General features: G+C 36.8%; 3 protein-coding genes across 6 annotated transcripts in view; 2 read left to right on the forward strand and 1 right to left on the reverse strand.

Moving 5' to 3' along the window:
• LOC116167302 (synaptic functional regulator FMR1) overlaps nucleotides 1-3731 on the reverse strand; it is a 22413-nt gene extending 18682 nt beyond the window's left edge. Inside the window, exons 1-4 of one of the 4 annotated variants that reach the window (XM_031482636.1) lie at nucleotides 3576-3731; nucleotides 3160-3276; nucleotides 2754-2806; nucleotides 2553-2703 (exon numbers count right to left, since the gene is read on the reverse strand). In XM_031482636.1, the coding sequence (XP_031338496.1) occupies nucleotides 2553-2703; nucleotides 2754-2806; nucleotides 3160-3276; nucleotides 3576-3593 (339 nt within the window). In that variant the 5' untranslated portion in view covers nucleotides 3594-3731. The remainder of the gene's footprint in view (nucleotides 1-2552; nucleotides 2704-2753; nucleotides 2807-3159; nucleotides 3277-3575) is intronic. The other 3 variants (XM_031482635.1, XM_031482637.1, XM_031482638.1) reach the window with 3 other exon arrangements.
• Nucleotides 3276-13156, forward strand: LOC116167301 (WD repeat-containing protein 44). Its single transcript, XM_031482634.1, has 9 exons — nucleotides 3276-3546; nucleotides 3776-3884; nucleotides 7208-7457; nucleotides 7508-7833; nucleotides 7883-8250; nucleotides 8300-8840; nucleotides 11458-11643; nucleotides 11694-12656; nucleotides 12711-13156. The coding sequence occupies exons 1-9, from the start codon at nucleotides 3467-3469 to the stop codon at nucleotides 12852-12854; spliced, it is 2967 nt and encodes a 988-aa protein (XP_031338494.1). The 5' UTR covers nucleotides 3276-3466; the 3' UTR covers nucleotides 12855-13156.
• Nucleotides 13157-13425: 269 nt separating this feature from the next.
• Nucleotides 13426-14910, forward strand: LOC116166866 (pre-mRNA-splicing factor CWC22 homolog). Its single transcript, XM_031482047.1, has 5 exons — nucleotides 13426-13653; nucleotides 13711-13873; nucleotides 13926-13988; nucleotides 14197-14332; nucleotides 14381-14910. The coding sequence occupies exons 1-5, from the start codon at nucleotides 13528-13530 to the stop codon at nucleotides 14823-14825; spliced, it is 933 nt and encodes a 310-aa protein (XP_031337907.1). The 5' UTR covers nucleotides 13426-13527; the 3' UTR covers nucleotides 14826-14910.
• Nucleotides 14911-17283: the final 2373 nt, after the last annotated feature.

Genomic DNA, 17283 nt, shown 5'->3' on the forward strand with positions numbered 1-17283 from the left:
TTCATCTCAACCGCTTGCTAAATTGCCTGCTCAAATTAATTGGGTCTATCACCATATTGCTGTCTACATCTTTTAAAAGAACCATATTCGCCCAAGATTTTATGCAGCAAAGAAAAATACCTCAAACTAGGTTGTTGCCCCTCTGGATAACGCTGCAAGTATGTTGCAGCAGCCATATGTGGGCATTTCGATGAGAAGTGTAGTAAATTTTCATCATATCTCTTTGATCTGCACTTGAAAAAGGCATTTTCGCATTACAACTAGCATAAACCTAAGTGACAGTACATGAAATAAGTCAACCTTTTGTTCACAACAAAAGAACGTTTTGTTTTTCCAAAGCATTCTTCTCAAAAAATTAAAAATTGTATTTTTAGGAAAAATGTGATACTGAACCACAATGTGTGATATATCGTTGTAGAGAAAAAAAGACGTAATCTCAAAATGTAAAAATTCAAAATGGTGCCCATAAGAAAAACTAAAGTTGCCACGTGTTTCTCCGTCATCTGGAGAGTTATTAAAAACAGGATGCCATATTTGAAATCTCCATTAAAAAGTGTCCGAATAATGTGTTAATTAGAAATGTCTACTACGATTAGTTTATCATAAAAAAAATAAAAGCGAAAATCAGAAATTTTTGTTTATTTGAGATATCTTCAAAACTATTGAAGATATTTGAAATGTCTTTTCAGATTCTTATTCAGCACGAAAATTGGCAACTTTGCCCCCATTTAACCAACTTTCTATCTCTTAAGATAACTGAGATCCCCATAGTGGCACTCGAAAAATGGACAGTGTATAATATAACCCATTAAAAAAAATTAGCTAAATACAAATAATAGTTTCAATCTATAAGTGAAAATACACGCATTATACAGTTTTTTTTTGCTGAAATTGAACATTAAAAACAATTACTTCTAACAGAATCCCAAGATTGAAATTCACTTCATGGAAGACCTTTTGTGTGTGCTACTTTCAAATTTTTACTGGGTTCCTTAGAGAGATTGGCGGTCAAAAATTGAAAAAAATAAAAAATTTTTTAATCAAAGTAATAATAATAACAGTATTTTTTATTGATAGTACTACAGAAGTAAATAATGATTCAAGCAAGGAAAAGTAGAAGTGGAGTTCAGCTGAGCTGCTCTTCCACTCAACCTCTATAATTTATTTATTTTGCCTTTATTTTTAAGTGGGCGGGGTTTCAGCCGAGGCTGCTCTACCAACCCAACCCACTATACATTTACAAATATCCATGCCCGAACCCGGATTCGAACCAGGGACCCTGTACCGCAGTCGAGCTTCCACTGAACTGCGCTACACGGGCCGGCCGTAACTCCGAGTGTAACTTATTTCAGGATATAAGTTGCAACATAAACCAACACCGACATAAAATAATGGGGAAAAAAAAGAATATTTAATTATTATAGTAATAAAAAACAAGTGAATGAATTAGTTTAAAAAAAGAGAAAAAAAAAAGAAAATCCTTTAAGCTGGTTGTATGTGGCATTGTTTTGTAAATCAAATAGAACCTTCCTTAGCTGTTTCTTCTTTTAAAAAGCTGTAACTTTTAAAGGGAAAACATCTCACCACTGTTATTTGGCATACCTGCTAAAACAAAAATGGCCGCCATTTCTAAACCGTAAGCAATAAAAAAATTAATGAGATATTTCTCAGCTTGGGATACATAGGTAATTCAACCACTAAATATCATAATTTTCTGAGCAGCGCTGGACCACCCGGTATAGAACTGACCCAGCGCCTAAATTATATTTGAATAAAGCTTCCACGATGATAAGAGGCTCGAAATATTGGAGAACAAAAGGGCAACAGCATTTTTTCGCTTCATCAAAGTGCAACAAATACCTACAGCAACCCAGCTGGACATTGAGCATCATTTACCTCGTTTAGTGAGACGACCTCATAACAGATAGGGAGGCATATTATAAAATGGCCATGTTTGAAATGCAAACTTGATCTACCGCACCTCTAGGTATCCTTTTTCAATTGGCTGTTATATTGACATTATATGCCCCCCCTTAAAAAATTCCCTGGATCCGCCACTGCGGGGATTAGAGTCATAAACATAATTTACACCTTCAACTTTGAAATGACGATTTCAAAACCACACCCGACCATACCTACCTACCGTGGCGAGAGCGTATGATGAGCAGTGAAAGAATTTGCGCGGTTTACTTGAATCCTTCTAGCAAACACACACCCATTCATCACAAACAGATTTAAATTACGCCACTGAACTAAGAGTCTCAATTGACACGTTTTCTCAACAGTGTTGCCAATGTCATATTAGTAGAACGGGGAGTGAACGGTTTTATAATGACAACCATGACAATTCGGGGATTTTAAAGTCACCTTACACCGTTCATTTTGTAAACAAACTGATAAGGTTCCGGTACTACCAGTCGCTACTGCGAAGTAGGTCCTGGAATTTTGCCACGAAAGACACGTATACCGACCCTTTCGTTGGGATTGTAAATAAAATGAATGTAAGCCGTTTCGAATGATCGTAACGGCCACTACAATACGAAATAACTCACCTTAATTCTACATTTCCACCAACCGTGTGCCTCTTGTGAGGAACATCGCGAAAACACTTCCACTTCTTGATTTTCCACAAATTCCACTTTTGCTTCCTGTTTAGGTGGAAATCGCACTTGTGAATAAGGAAATTTTTGGTCTGGTTGCCACCTGCAAGCGTTCGAACATTTAGATTTGGTTTACAACCTCGGTATACTTACTCATCTTCGAAATGTACTAAAATTTCATCATCCAATACATCTAAGACAGTGGCCTAAAAAGACTTTTATTAGTAATTTGATACCGCGAGAAATCTGCGAGAGGTTAGTAAAATTGTGTATAAAATAGGCGATTAGTGAATTTGAGTTGATGAATCATTGACAAAGATAAGTGAAAAAGATATTTTAAAGATGAGATACATTTATTTTAAGACACATGGATATTCACGCCCTGTCAAAATGGTCATGGCGTCAGAAACACCGCGTACCGATCCCAGTATTTTCTATGATTATCAATTAAGTATCAACGTGCTACTAGAAACTACCGATTTGTAAAAGGCGTACACACTTCATGCATTTCTACGATTCATTTATGAGCAATAATTCCTTATACTTTTGCAATACGAACCTTATAAAGAGCACCGTTTTCGCCGCATACTTCCACAAATATATCCTCCATGTTGATTTGGTTCTTGGGTGAGGAAACAGCCTTGAGTTGGATACGAGTTCGACTTGTGCTCTGCCTCTAAAACGAATAAAAACAAGTTCAAATGACAACCCCGTCGGTAATGCAACTACTGTTCTGTAATGTAAAACTCTCGGACAAATTCTGTAATACCAACACGTTTTTGACAGCCAGAAAAAATGGCGTAAAATGAAAATGGTAGAAAATTTCAGTTCGCAACCAAAGGTAAAGTAAAACCGCCTTCAAAGCGATGTCCTGCAGCAGCGACTCCGACGAGTTTTACGATGCGGAAGACAGCACATCGCCCAACCCTCAAACACAGACCACCAGGTATCGGCCATAATCATATTTTCACTCACCTTCACCGGTATTCTCATTCAATCAATTCTAACTAATTTAACGCTCATTTAATCTTTGACCCGACCGTAAATGTATAAACAATTGGGCAAAAAACAAACTTTGACAGTTTGTCTCTTTTGAAATCTAGAAACATCTGATCACGTGTTTGAAATGCGACGTTTTCATTGGACGTTGTAACTCCCGCTTTTTATTTTTAAAGGAAAAATGGCAAACCGCAAGAACCCCACAGGACTAATTCGGAGCCGAATATATCGCTTTACAAGCAGCAGCTCGAAGAGAAAGAACCTGAAATTAACGACGAATTATTTGTAAGTACTAAGGTTGAGCTGTAGTAGATTAAAATACACATTCTCACCAATCTGGTAATCAATATTTCGAGGAATTCCCACCTTTTTTTCCTCATCAGTTAAATGCACTCGAAGTTTATTGATAATCTGAAGTAATAAGTTATAAGCTGGTTACCTTTTGTTACATTGTGACGATTTGCCAGAAATTAAGATGTGGCTGAAATTGGTCAATAAATGTCTTTGGATATATTTCTTGGTACTGAAAGTGAATTCTTTGCTTACACCATTTCATAGAAGTTAAGCAAACCATGGTCCTCACTATGGTGGTCTTTGCATCTCGTGTGGTTCGTAGGAGAATCTGGCAGCACAAACACAGTTGTGCTGAATAAATGGTCTGTGAGCTTTGATCAGAAATATTTTCACATAGCACAAAATTTTGAATTTCAATTTTCGTCTTCATTTTCGTCTTCGTATGAAGAAATTATTTTAGAAAGCAAAAGAGGTACCAGAGTGTCAAATTAGATTTCTACCCAGAGTCATTATAAGTAATACCATTAAATGGCAGAGTGGGAATAGGTGTTGAATGGCCCTTAGTGAATCCCAGCGCCATACTCGCCCATGGCCCACTACAAAGAGGTAGTGTTACCGAAATCCAGAAGCAAGTACATCTATTTGGAACTTCTTTGCCAATTCTTTCAACTGATGGTCGTCTACAACTGCCAACTAGAGCTAAAAGCTTTTTACCCCCTCAACCACTCACACCAAAGATGAAAGTGCATTATGACATATCTCCACTCTCCAGTGATGTATTCACGAATAAAAAAGCCTATCTTATTTATGTACAGGGTAGTTCAAATTGGTGACTCACTATTGGAATCTCTGTAACATTGAGAGATACAGTGTAGGTTAAATGGGGGAAAAGTTGCCTCTTTTTGTGACTAAAAAAAACGCTTATCAAATTTGAAAAATAACTGAAACATCACCGAAAAACTGAAAATGTCAAATTTCGTTGTCATTTGTCCTAGCTTATACGGTCGGAAATGGACGGTTTCCGTTAGCAGCTTCTATGAGCATTTTTTTCGCAGAATCGAAACCTGTGATCAAATTTCCATAACACGCCAGTTGTGGAAGATACAGGCTACTAATTTATTAGTTCTTATGGGCGCCACATATCGGATTGTTTTGTAATGAAATAGAGGACAAAAAAAGAATTTCATTTGATTGCATCCCCATGATAATTTCATGGTAACACTTTTGATTTTGAAATTTTTTTTGAAAATTTATGTATAGGAGCTATTTTTCTTCTTTTTTTTTCCAGTATATCGTTCCGTAAAAATCCAATATGGTATCCATAAGAAATAAAAAAGTATTTTTTATAGTAGCCTATATAGCTTCTACATCTAGCGTGCTATAGAAATTCTGTTAACAGATTCAAATTTTTCAAAAGAAAGTGTCCATAGAAGATGCTAACGAGAACCCTCCATTTCTGACCACCATTTAGGCTAGAGGAAATGAAAACCGAAATTTTTCAAAAACTTTTTTTTATAAAGCATTTTTAAATGTAATATTGTTTACGTTTTGTCCGTCTGTCCGAATCCACTTCTGCAGATTTGAACCTCTCAGAACGACAGGAAAAAAATTTTGCTTATAGAATGTGGCCTGTAGAATCCATAATTTCAAACAGTTTGAAGATTGGGCTACTAGTTCAAAAGTTACAGCCCTTTGAATTTTCTTTCCAAATTGGTTTCTAGTCTATAACTTTAGATTGGGAAGTCTAATCGAAAAAGTACGAACTGTTTTGGATTCTACGCACCAAAATTAATAAGAAAAAGTGTTTTCCCGAGAAATTTTGGTGCAGTCGATTTTTGGAAAAAAAAGGAAAGTTGTACACTGCCTTTTTTGAGGCCGCAAAAAAAATTGTCTCAGAACGACCGGAAAAAAACTTTTTCTAATAGAATGTGGCCTGTAGAATCCATAATTTCAAACAGTTCCACTTTTAGGGGAATTGTCCTGAAAATGTTTGCTATAAGTAGGCTATACCTTTCTGGCGTGCCTGACGGCCTTTAAATCTTGTTGCCCTAGGGGGGAGGGGAGCTGTGCACGTCCCAAATTACTTCCCACGACATTTCCGGAAGTAACCGGAAGTAAAACATGCTTAAATGCAACAACCAATTTGTCTCAGATGTTACAACTGAAAATGGGGGGGGGGGCACTTCATGGTAAGTTAATGAAAGCTTTCATTGTAAGGAATTCCCCCCGCCAATTGTTTTTATCTGTCATTGTATTCACATTAAGAGTGTTACCAAAAGGTACTGTTTTCTACGAACTACCAACTTGCGGGTTGGAAGGGGGAGGGGGGGGGGGGAATGAGAAGAATTGGTTTTATCCTTCATGGTACTCTAATGAAAGATCTCAATGAAAGGAATTAATTTCTACCACCCACAGCTTTCCACCCCGGCTCCTTATCGTGATTGGTTATAATTTTTAAGATTTATTTATTTATTTATTATCGGAACGATTTGTCGCGCGAGTTGCTGTCTGATCACACTGTCGCGAGGTGTCGAGTATTTCCTCCTTTAGGTACCGTTCATGAAGCACTTCGTCTGGTGAACGTAAGGATAGAAACTTATTCAAAGTGGAGTGTGGCAAAGAATGACATATATATCTCCTATTTTTGGTGGTCTAATCTGTACCTAGGGAGTGCCACCCATATGATACAATACAATACATTGATTGCAAATGAAATTTCCGCAAGTGCAATTACTTTTACAGCCGCAAACACTACAATACTGATTACTTAAAAGATTTTTCTTTCGGCCTTGGGTGGTGTTGAAGTGAAGGTTTGTAGGCAACTCACCCTACAAACCTTCACTTCAATACTGATTACTTTTGGGCATTATAAATAAAAAAAATGGTGGTCTCCCACCTGTATTAATTACAATGTACTGCCGCCAGAGGGCACACTGTTAATTTGAATCGCGAATAGAACTATTCTGGGCGCACACTGCCATCAAGAATGACGTGCCGTGTTGTAACTAGCTTAGGTGGACAAATAAATTTGAAGGTAAAAAAAGTCTGAAATGTTGCAATATTAGCAAATTAAATAATTAATAAGCAAAGGTACTTTGACCAAGATTAGTTATAATTAACTAGCTATAGCTATAATAACATGGTTGGGTTTTTAATGAAAGAAAGTATTGAAACATTATTCAAACAAACTCATAGGAAAATAGTACTTAGGTAGTTTTAATTAGTTCTCATTTTAGTTCTCGTTCCATGTAGTTAGTCATTTCGCCCTTAACATTTTTATATTTTGGTCTCGGTCTAAATTTTATGTTTTGTAGGTGAAGCCTAATATTGTTGTTGGACGTCAGCGTTTCAAAGAACTACGACAAAGGTTACAGACGGACGATGAAGATTGTCCCGTTAACAACTTAACCCCTCCCAATAGTCAAACATCGTCCGTCGAGGGTGTATTTGCAGCTACTAGTCGTACATCTCATCCTTTTCGAATAATCGAGCATGATACGCTTAGTTTACAAAGTATTAATTCTTTAAATCGAATGGGCCGCGTACTAGGCAATGCACATGATCGTAAGTAACACCCTTGTTGCGTTTTTCTAATAATAATATTTCACTTCAAGCGCTGGGAGATATTCCATCAAACAGAAAAAAGGCATCTGTATCCACACTCTCATTGAGTTCGCATGAATCTGGCTCAACTCCCAGTTCAAAAGAAATATCCCAATTTCCAAGCAATACCACTTTGTCAGACAATAATGTTCCAGAGAAAACCATTTGTCTTCCGTTGCAAGAGCCTGATGTCATTGCCAGCACAAAACCGTCTATTTCTAGCATGATAAAATCGACGACTGTGTGCCACTACTCGCCGTTTCCGCAAAATATTCCGATTGCGCCACCGCGACGTAAACGAAAAATCAAAAATGCAATTTCTTCCCTATCACTGACGGTAAGTTGGTTCTATTAGGTTATTGGAACTGAAATGTGAGTGCTTAAAGGGTTTGTCAAGTACAACACAATCATCTTCCTGTTTGGCTAGCCCCGCTAGCACGATAGAATCTTTGACTAGAGAGTTTGAAGATTCATTGGATAAACTTCCGGTAACAAAACCAAAAATTCAGCATGATAAAAGTGGAGAGTCCTCAAGGTCGAGTACCATTAAATCCATACATTCGCTGGATATAAGGCAAGCAATTAAGGGTTTATACGTGGTCAAACCACAAGACGATGATAAATCGAAAGCAGCGCCCCCAACTGCAGATGACATCATCATACCACAGTCCAACGCTGACAGTGAACTTCGACACAGTCCAAGATGTTCTGCTGGTCGAAGCAGTATTGGCCATTACAGCTTGGGCTCGCACAGGTTATTAGTCGATAATTTTGTAGTCGTTTTAATCGCAACAACATTTTAGAAGCTCAAGACGGCACAACACTACCGAGTCTAAGGAGAGAAGAAAATCGGCCGGCGACGAAAACATGTTGAAACAACTAAATATATACGTAAGAACAAGGACAGATTCTGGAAAGCATCTCTCAGATAAAGAAATTCTCGAGCAAGTGACCGTGTTAAATTTGGATACGGGAGAACGCGTTCCTTTAAGTATAGCCGAAGAGAAACTACCTCAATGCATCAATCCGTTATCTTTACATATTATGAGGCTAACGTCGGAATATGTAAGCAATTCTAGTCTGGATAAAGAGAAAGAGTCTGATGAAGAAAGTGTGATAGGCAATAAAAAAATGGATATACCGCTTGATGATGACAATGATATAGAGATTGGGCGAGTACGAAAAAAAACCGCTAAATTGAAGAGGTTATTTGGGTCGACGGTTAAAAAAACTATGCACAAAGCGAAATCTATTGCTCATGAAATGTCACACGCACGACATAAGGAGGATATTATGGATATTGTTGATGAAGTACATCCTGGAGAACAAAATATAAAATTGAAGGTAGGATAGTTATGTGCTGCAATCTGCATTTTTTTTACTAAACTAAATTTACATGACAATTTTTTTTTAACAAAACAGTTTTGTTATGTAATTATCCACATATTTTGTTTTCTTTGTAATCTACCATCATTTTTTTGTTTGCTAACTTTGAAAAATCGCAGCAGCCGTGGAAACTCTTTCAAGACTTTCAGCGATCACTCAAAAAATTTTTTGAGTATTAACGATTCGATCACAAAAAAGAGTGGTCTTTAATGAATTAAAATCGGTATATGAACGCTATGTAAATGTAAGGTGGGTCGTATAATAATTAGTGTATTTAACTCTGTCTCACTACAGTACTTAAATCATAATTGCATTGAATGTAGATCAAATAGCGCATTTAGAAAAAAATGGTATGTTGTAAATGTGGTAAATGTGGCCGCTTCCGGTCTTTACGGACGCGACGCCATTTTGGAATTATTTTATATTTTATTTCAATTCGTAATGGTTGATTATGGTTGTAAACCAGAATTCAGAAGTTTAAACGCTTCTACGAACGGGCTAGCTAGGTGAATAACCCTGTAGGTATATAATTTTGAAGCAAGCATTTTTGCCTAGAAAAGATATCACTTTCAGGGAATGATTTAATTGATTGGGGTTTAACTGCACCTGGTATAAATGAGACAGTCATTTTTTTGTGAGTTGCAACTACCAGTTTCGTAATCTTATATTTGAATGTCACTTAATTAATTTATATACAGGTAGGGTTGCCATCTCAAAACTCTGCCAACTAGGACAGGAAGCGTGAAAACCCCGGATTTAGGGATTATAAACCCGGACATATCAACTGAATTTGATAAAAAAATAGTGTCTAAAGAAATAGTCTTTGAAATTGTACTTTATTTTTACCACTGACTAGAATGTTTCAATATTCAATAAATTCCTTTCTTTGGTCCACTGTTATGTCACTAGTGAACATTTTCTTTCAACGTTGGCATTATGAGACCCCGCTGGACCTAGCCCCCCCCCCCCCCACTGATCAGAATTACTTTGTTCAAATTAAATTTGTACTGGAATTACGAGCTATTTAAGAGCTTTCATTTACAAGTAAGTAATTTCGATTTTTGAGCGCCACCCTTAAAAGGGCAAATAGATATAATCGATGGGGCGGCCAGTTCCACTTGGACGTAGCCCCTCCTCTGTTATTGTTTACTTATTTCAAATTAATTTTTATGCATAGTGGGGTCGTTATACGCCAACACCAATATTTTTGTCATTAAAGCACCAGATTTGGTACACTTTCTACTTAGGTGGACCCCGAATGGAAATCATCCGGGAGGCAGGGGGAGACACGCTGCTGTGAGGGAGGGGGAGGGGGTAAACTTTTCTTACGCCGCACGCGTTATTGGTCGTCATAACTGCTAAATTATGACTACTAGGGCAAGTGTATCATTTTCGCATAAATAAAAGATGGCCATTCATTTTCTGAAACAAAAAATTCATCCTAACGGACAAAAAATTGAATTACGGTAAAAAATCTAGAATTCTATTTACAAAAAAATTGTTCAAATGACCATAAACTTTGAACTAGCGCCGATATCGCCTACAAAAAAATATAATTAAAAAGCCACTACGTATTCTAAAAATATAAGCCTCCTTGGAACAGTTTAATAAATAATGTGTTTAAAAAAATATTAAACACAGCGCGGCAGAAAAATAAAATGCCGTGATTAGGTTATAGTAGTTGAGATTTACTTGGGGGGGCTAGGTCCAGCGGGGTCATTATGAGCAGGAATGCAAAAAAGCACTAGGCAATTTTCAATAACTCCAAGTATAAATGAGGATTCGGTGTTTTAAAAAATTGTAACCAAAGCTGATTGGCGCTTAAAAGTTTTGTTGGCTTACATTTTGACAGAAACTCATAGATGCCTCAGTAGCTTAAAACCCGGATTACCAATGAAACCCCGCCAGGACGCCCCCTAAACTAAGACAAATCCGGGGAAACCCGGACGGATGGCAACCCTATATACAGGGTATCTCATTTATTTTGAAACAGTCGATTATTGCGGAATCTAGCGGGGATATCGGATAACATTTTTTCGCTACACTTACCATTTTTTGAAGAGACTTACATTTTTTTTCATTAAAAAGCAAAGTGTGCCAAATCAACTGGATAACTTGTATTATTCAGAATGAAGATTAGATTAAATGGGCAAAGTATTACATTTTATACCATGTCCTCATTAGACCCATTAGGTGGGCAGGATGGGTTCAACTCCACCTAGAAGGAGGTCTTGCCCCTTTTGGTTGTGGCTAAATTACACAATTTTAGTTCATTTACTCTGGATGATATTCCAAAAAGTAAGTACATTGCAGTTAAAAACAAGCCCAGATGCGAAAGAAATTACTGAATCATTGAGATGAATCGAGATGTTAAAATTCCTGGTTTTAAAAAATTCCATGCTATTTTTTTGTTTGAAAAATCATTTTCTCAAAATTATATGTGCCATTGTAACCAAAAATTACACAAATTAGCACAAATTTTATTATTTAGGTGAAAAGACACAAACCTAGCACAAAAGTTTCTTTTAAATCGATAATCGCCCTACTCAGTTTACAACAAGGATCTGTCTTACAGGCCTCGAATTCGCACAAAGGTCCCTATGAATTGGAAAACATTCAACATGTTCAAGAATTAAAAGATGAACACGAGGGTCCCATTTGGTGTATGAAGTTCTCTTGTTGTGGTCGCTTGCTGGCCACCGCAGGTCAAGATAAGGTCTTGCGGATATGGGTAGTTAAAAATGCATTCCAATTTTTTCAGGTAGAGTAGGCTCAAGCTAATTTGAGTGAATTAACTTGATTAACTTGTAGGATATGAGATCTAAATACAATGCTGAAAAGGTATCTCCTACCCCTTCTCAGGAATCGCTAGTTTCCCATCAATCGGCCGATGAGCATAGCCTAATAGCTGAAGCTTTAAAAGAAGAGGGAACCAAGCATATTTTTGTGTCAAAGCCCTTTTGCACATATACAGGTCATACATCGGACCTACTGGACGTCTCGTGGTCCAAAAATTACTTCATCTTGTCATCTTCAATGGATAAAACTGTACGTCTGTGGCACATTTCGAGAAAGGAATGTCTGTGTTGTTTTCAACACATTGATTTTGTAACAGCTATTGTTTTCCATCCCAGAGATGACAGGTACTTTCTCAGCGGTTCCCTAGACGGTAAATTGCGTCTGTGGAATATTCCGGATAAAAAGGTTGCCGTTTGGAATGAAGTTGAGGGTACACCAAAATTAATTACTGCCGCGAATTTTTGCCAAAATGGTAAATTCGCCGTTGTCGGTTCTTATGATGGTAGATGTATCTTTTATAATACCGACCAATTGAAATACCACACACAGATTCATGTGAGATCTACACGCGGCAGAAATGCGACCGGTCGTAAAATTAGCGGCATTGAACCCATGCCGGGAGAGGATAAAATTTTGGTTACTTCTAATGACAGCAGAATTCGATTGTACGATCTTCGTGACCTTAGTCTGTCTTGCAAGTATAAAGGCTATGTTAACATTAGCAGTCAAATTAAGGCGAGCTTTAGTCATGATGGAAAGTATATAGTGAGTGGATCTGAAAATCGCGATATTTATGTATGGAAAACGAACCACGATTATTCCAAATTTTCGTCAGTACGCAGGGATAGAAACGATTTTTGGGAGGCTATTAAAGCTCATAATGCGGTGGTTACGTGTGCCATATTTGCACCAAATCCGGATGATATTATAAAAATGGTTGATGAACAAAATGTCAGCGAGGACCAGGATGATAAGGTAGCTCATTTTAAGGGGCACTATATCTTTGATGTGATTGTTGAATAATTTTAGGTTGAAGACCCTATGGTTGAGCAGCACACCAAAGGGTGTGGTGGTCATGTCTTAATATCTGCAGATTTCAACGGATGCATCAAAGTGTTCATAAATAAGATGAAACCGAAACATAGTTCACTACCTGCATCTGCACTGGTGTAGTAAAGTACAACGTAATTGTTGATGCTAGGCAAAAATCTGTAACCATATGATTACAAAACTTGTAGATATATTTTTAACAATGTTATTTCAGTAATTGTCGATATCCTGTTTTATATAGATTTTATTTAGTAATAATTTCGCAGTACCTAAACTTATGTATGATGTAGATAGTTGATAATATTGTGATTTTATGCTGATGCAAGTAAGGCAATCTATTTGCTTTTTAGTTTTAACATGTATACTATATTAATTAATTTATTGCTGTGGTATTATTTTACAAATACAATTACAAATTAACCGTTTATTGTTTTAAACATTTTTTTTCTTTTGTTGGTATCACTTGGAAAATTTTGTTTAAAAAAAAAAGATGTTCACTGGAATGATTATTGAAGGCTAATTATTCAGTGTTGTCATGTTGCAAATACCCTAATTACAATTTGTGACTTGTATCTATATCGTATGTCTTTGATAAATTATTTTTAAGAAAAATTACAAATAAACAATTGATTATACACTGTGTATAATCAAGGAGGCCATTGCGTCACAATAAACACATAATGGCCGATTTTTTAGATCCCGGTCCGGTCTAATAGACACTATCAACCATCTTTCACTGGCTTTTTCTTGAGTGAATTTATTTGATTCATAATTTCTTCAAAACCGTAATCCTGCAATGGATTTTAATTTGGACGTACGTTTAAAACAATTAGAAAGTTTAGAACATTACATAAATTCATCAAGGGGGAAGGTTACCTCTGTTTTAAACCGTTTGAAATGGAATGTACAAGATCTTGTTAAGGTAGGTAATCATAAGATCCCTTTTGCTGGCCCCCCTACAGCATTTGTGCCATTCCAGGATAATCAGCTAATAAAATGCTCCGTCGACCCTCATCATAGAGTACATATTAATTCGGCCGACGAACATATCCACAAATGCTCTCTACGAAAAGACGGTTATATGCTAGACGAGGATTTTCTTTCGGAACCTGTACATAATCCAAAGAGTTCAATATTTATAGGTAAATGGTTTAGCAAACGTCGGTATCAATTACAATCACAGATTTTTTTCAGATGATCATATGAAAATTGATGTATTATCGAATGCGCATAGAGCGTCTTCTAATTTTAAATCAGGTGTGTATACCAATTTTTTCGTGTAGAAAGACGTGGTAGTTTAAGTAACGGCTGTAATTTGTTTCAGACAAGACTTCACTTTTAATTCTATGCTTTTGTTTTTTCTTGCAATAAGTAGAAAACTATATCCTTTTTATATATCCTTTAAAAAAACGATGCTCCAACTAACAGCGCATTGATAAATAATAACATTGCATTTCATATTCAGGGTGGAACGGTCAAGATCCTGATCCTAAGACTTCCAATCGATTAATGTGTACCTTTAGTTCAGATGAACGTTTAGTCTTATACGATTACGCCATTGCAAATACGGAAGGACCTCCAAAACCACCTGAATTTAAAACGTAAGGATCATTTCTTTCTGTAAACGGTTGCAATTTGAAAAATTTTAGGTATGAACCACCTAAGCAGACTCAAAATTTGACACATGAGCAACTGTTGGCGCTTGAAAGGGATATTAAAAGACGGCGAGCTAAATACAAGGGAGTTTTCACTGATCACAAAAACTACACCGAAGTCTTACGTGAAATCATTACTGGTCAGATGGACTTGTATAAAATGCGGTTGGAAAGTGGCGAGGAGCTGAAACTAGTTGAGAATGATGATGGCAAGGAACACAAAACTAAACGGAGCAGCGTTTCACGTTCTAGCTCTAAGACTGACGATTCATACATCAAAAGTAATAAAGATGACAACGGACGTATTAAGGAGTACGATCGCCATCATAGAAGAGACAGGAGTGATCGAAAACGTTCTGATAAGAGATCGGATAGGAGCAGGCGGGACAAAAGTCGTTCGAGGGAAAGAAGAAGGGAAAACCACAATTCGAAAAGATGACATTAGAGATTACAATGAAGCTTGTTTGTTTGGCAGTTCATGTTTATTTTTATTCTTTTGTATTTAATAAATTTTTTACTCCTTATTTGTTTTTTGTATGAACTATATGTGGGTGGAGGCGAGTTACTCATACCAATGGTATCCGCGAGCACAAAATGCTTAAAGACTCTCACTAACAGCAGAAAATTGGCAACTGTGCAGCCCTTTGCTCTCACAACTATCTAAATGAGTGGTAGACCAAACCTAGTCGTACCCTAGCAGCTAGACACGTTAAAATTAAGAAAAAATTTTTGTCTTAATCTAACAACTCTTGTGCCACCAATATAACATACTCCCCCAGGTTGTGGCCAATTTGCAGTTGTTTAGTCGCCTTTTACGACACGCAGTGCCCTCTGCGATAGGGGTATTCTTTCCCGCCCCTACACAGGTAAAAAAAACCCTAAAAAATGAATACACCTACTGCGAAAAAGATTAAAAAAAGCATGAGGTAATCGGAAAAAGGCTTATTAAGAAACGTAGGTACTTAACAAGAACAAAAAGAAGTGTAAAGAGATCCGAGAGAGCGTAAAAGACAGCAGTAGACGAGAAAAAAGCAGACTTAACAAGAATGAAGAAGTTGTGTAAAGGAGGAAAAAAGGGCAAACAAATAAGAAAGAAAGGAGCGTGTGTCGAAGAGTTCTGAAGGTATAGTATCTTCTAGACATAAAGAGACGTACATGCAACAAAAGCGTAAAAAAGGAAGCAGAAGCATGAAGAAGGCGTGAAAAAGTAGCGAGAAAAGGAAATAATAATGTGAAACAAGCGGGAAAAGAGGCGGTTGTCCAGAAAAAGTAAAGCAGTTGCGAAGAATGTATAATTGATGATAGAGTCACCGAAGAAAGCCGTTAATATTCCAGCGACCAGCGTAAAAAAAACATAAAAAAAGAGAGAAGTAAAATATTGGCTTAGCCGTCAATAAAGATGAGTTTAAACAGAGTCGTCCCCTTGGTCGACAAATTCCTCAGTCCCGCAAATCCCGCGGGGTCTCACTCCATGTATGTGCGGGATTAATCTCGCAAAAATGCTGCAGGATCCCGGTATTTCGGGATCCCGCGATCCCGGTATTGCATTCCCTAATCTGAGACAATTTTTTTTTCTGGGCAAAAAAAGGCAGTGTATAAACCTTCCTTTTCTACCAAAAATCGACTGCACCAAAATTTCTCGGGAAAACACTTTTTCTTATTAATTTTGGTGCGTAGAATCCAAAACAATTGGTGCTTTTTCGATTAGACTTCTCAATCAAAAGCAGGATCAAAAGTTATAGACTAGAAACCAATTTCGAAAGAAATTCAAAGGGCTATAACTTTTGATCCAGTAGCCCAATCTTGGAATCGTTTGAAATTATGGATTCTACATGCCACATATTCTATAAGAAAATGTTTTTTTTTCCGGTCGATCTGAGAAAATTTTTGTTTGCGGGGCAAAAATGGCAGTGTATAACCTTCCTTTTCTACCAAAAATCGACTGCACCAAAATTTCTCGGGAAAACACTTTTTCTTATTAATTTTGGTACGTAGAATCCAAAACAATTCGTACTTTTTCGATTAGACTTCTCAATCAAAAGTTATATAGACTAGAGACCAATTTCGAAAGAAAATTCAAAGGGCTGTAGCTTTTGATCCAGTAGCCCAATCTTGGAACTGTTTGAAATTATGGATTCTACATGCCGCATTCTATAAGAAAATGTTTTTTCCCGGTCGATCTGAGACAATTTTTTTTCTGGGCAAAAAAAGGCAGTGTATAACCTTCCTTTTCTACCAAAAATCGACTGCACCAAAATTTCTCAGGAAAACACTTTTTTTTATTAATTTTGGTGCGTAGAATCCAAAACAATTGGTACTTTTTCGATTAGACTTCTCAATCAAAAGCAGGATCAAAAGTTATAGACTAGAAACCAATTTCGAAAGAAATTCAAAGGGCTATAACTTTTGATCCAGTAGCCCAATCTTGGAACTGTTTGAAATTATGGATTCTACATGCCACATATTCTATAAGAAAATGTTTTTTTTTCCGGTCGATCTGAGAAAATTTTTTTTTGCGGGGCAAAAATGGCAGTGTATAACCTTCCTTTTCTACCAAAAATCGACTGCACCAAAATTTCTCGGGAAAGCACTTTTTCTTATTAATTTTGGTACGTAGAATCCAAAACAATTCGTACTTTTTCGATTAGACTTCTCAATCAAAAGTTATATAGACTAGAGATCAATTTCGAAAGAAAATTCAAAGGGCTGTAGCTTTTGATCCAGTAGCCCAATCTTGGAACTGTTTGAAATTATGGATTCTACATGCCACATTCTATAAGAAAATGTTTTTTCCCGGTCGATCTGAGACAATTTTTTTTTCTGGACAAAAAAAAGGCAGGCCTTTTTTTACCAAAAATCGACTGCACCAAAATTTCTCGGGAAAACACTTTTTCTTA

The sequence above is a fragment of the Photinus pyralis genome, unplaced genomic scaffold, assembly GCF_008802855.1.
Source record: "Photinus pyralis isolate 1611_PpyrPB1 unplaced genomic scaffold, Ppyr1.3 Ppyr1.4_LG3b, whole genome shotgun sequence".
In the NCBI taxonomy this organism is placed as follows: domain Eukaryota; kingdom Metazoa; phylum Arthropoda; class Insecta; order Coleoptera; family Lampyridae; genus Photinus; species Photinus pyralis.

Coding starts and splice junctions, on each gene's coding strand:
- LOC116167301 (XM_031482634.1), top strand. CDS start 3,467: ATGTCCTGCAGCAGCGACTCCGACGAGTTTTACGATGCGGAAGACAGC. Junction 7,458..7,507: donor ACTAGGCAATGCACATGATC/GTAAGTAACACC, acceptor TTTCACTTCAAG/CGCTGGGAGATATTCCATCA. Junction 12,657..12,710: donor GCGAGGACCAGGATGATAAG/GTAGCTCATTTT, acceptor GAATAATTTTAG/GTTGAAGACCCTATGGTTGA.
- LOC116166866 (XM_031482047.1), top strand. CDS start 13,528: ATGGATTTTAATTTGGACGTACGTTTAAAACAATTAGAAAGTTTAGAA. Junction 13,874..13,925: donor AAAGAGTTCAATATTTATAG/GTAAATGGTTTA, acceptor GATTTTTTTCAG/ATGATCATATGAAAATTGAT. Junction 14,333..14,380: donor AAACCACCTGAATTTAAAAC/GTAAGGATCATT, acceptor GAAAAATTTTAG/GTATGAACCACCTAAGCAGA.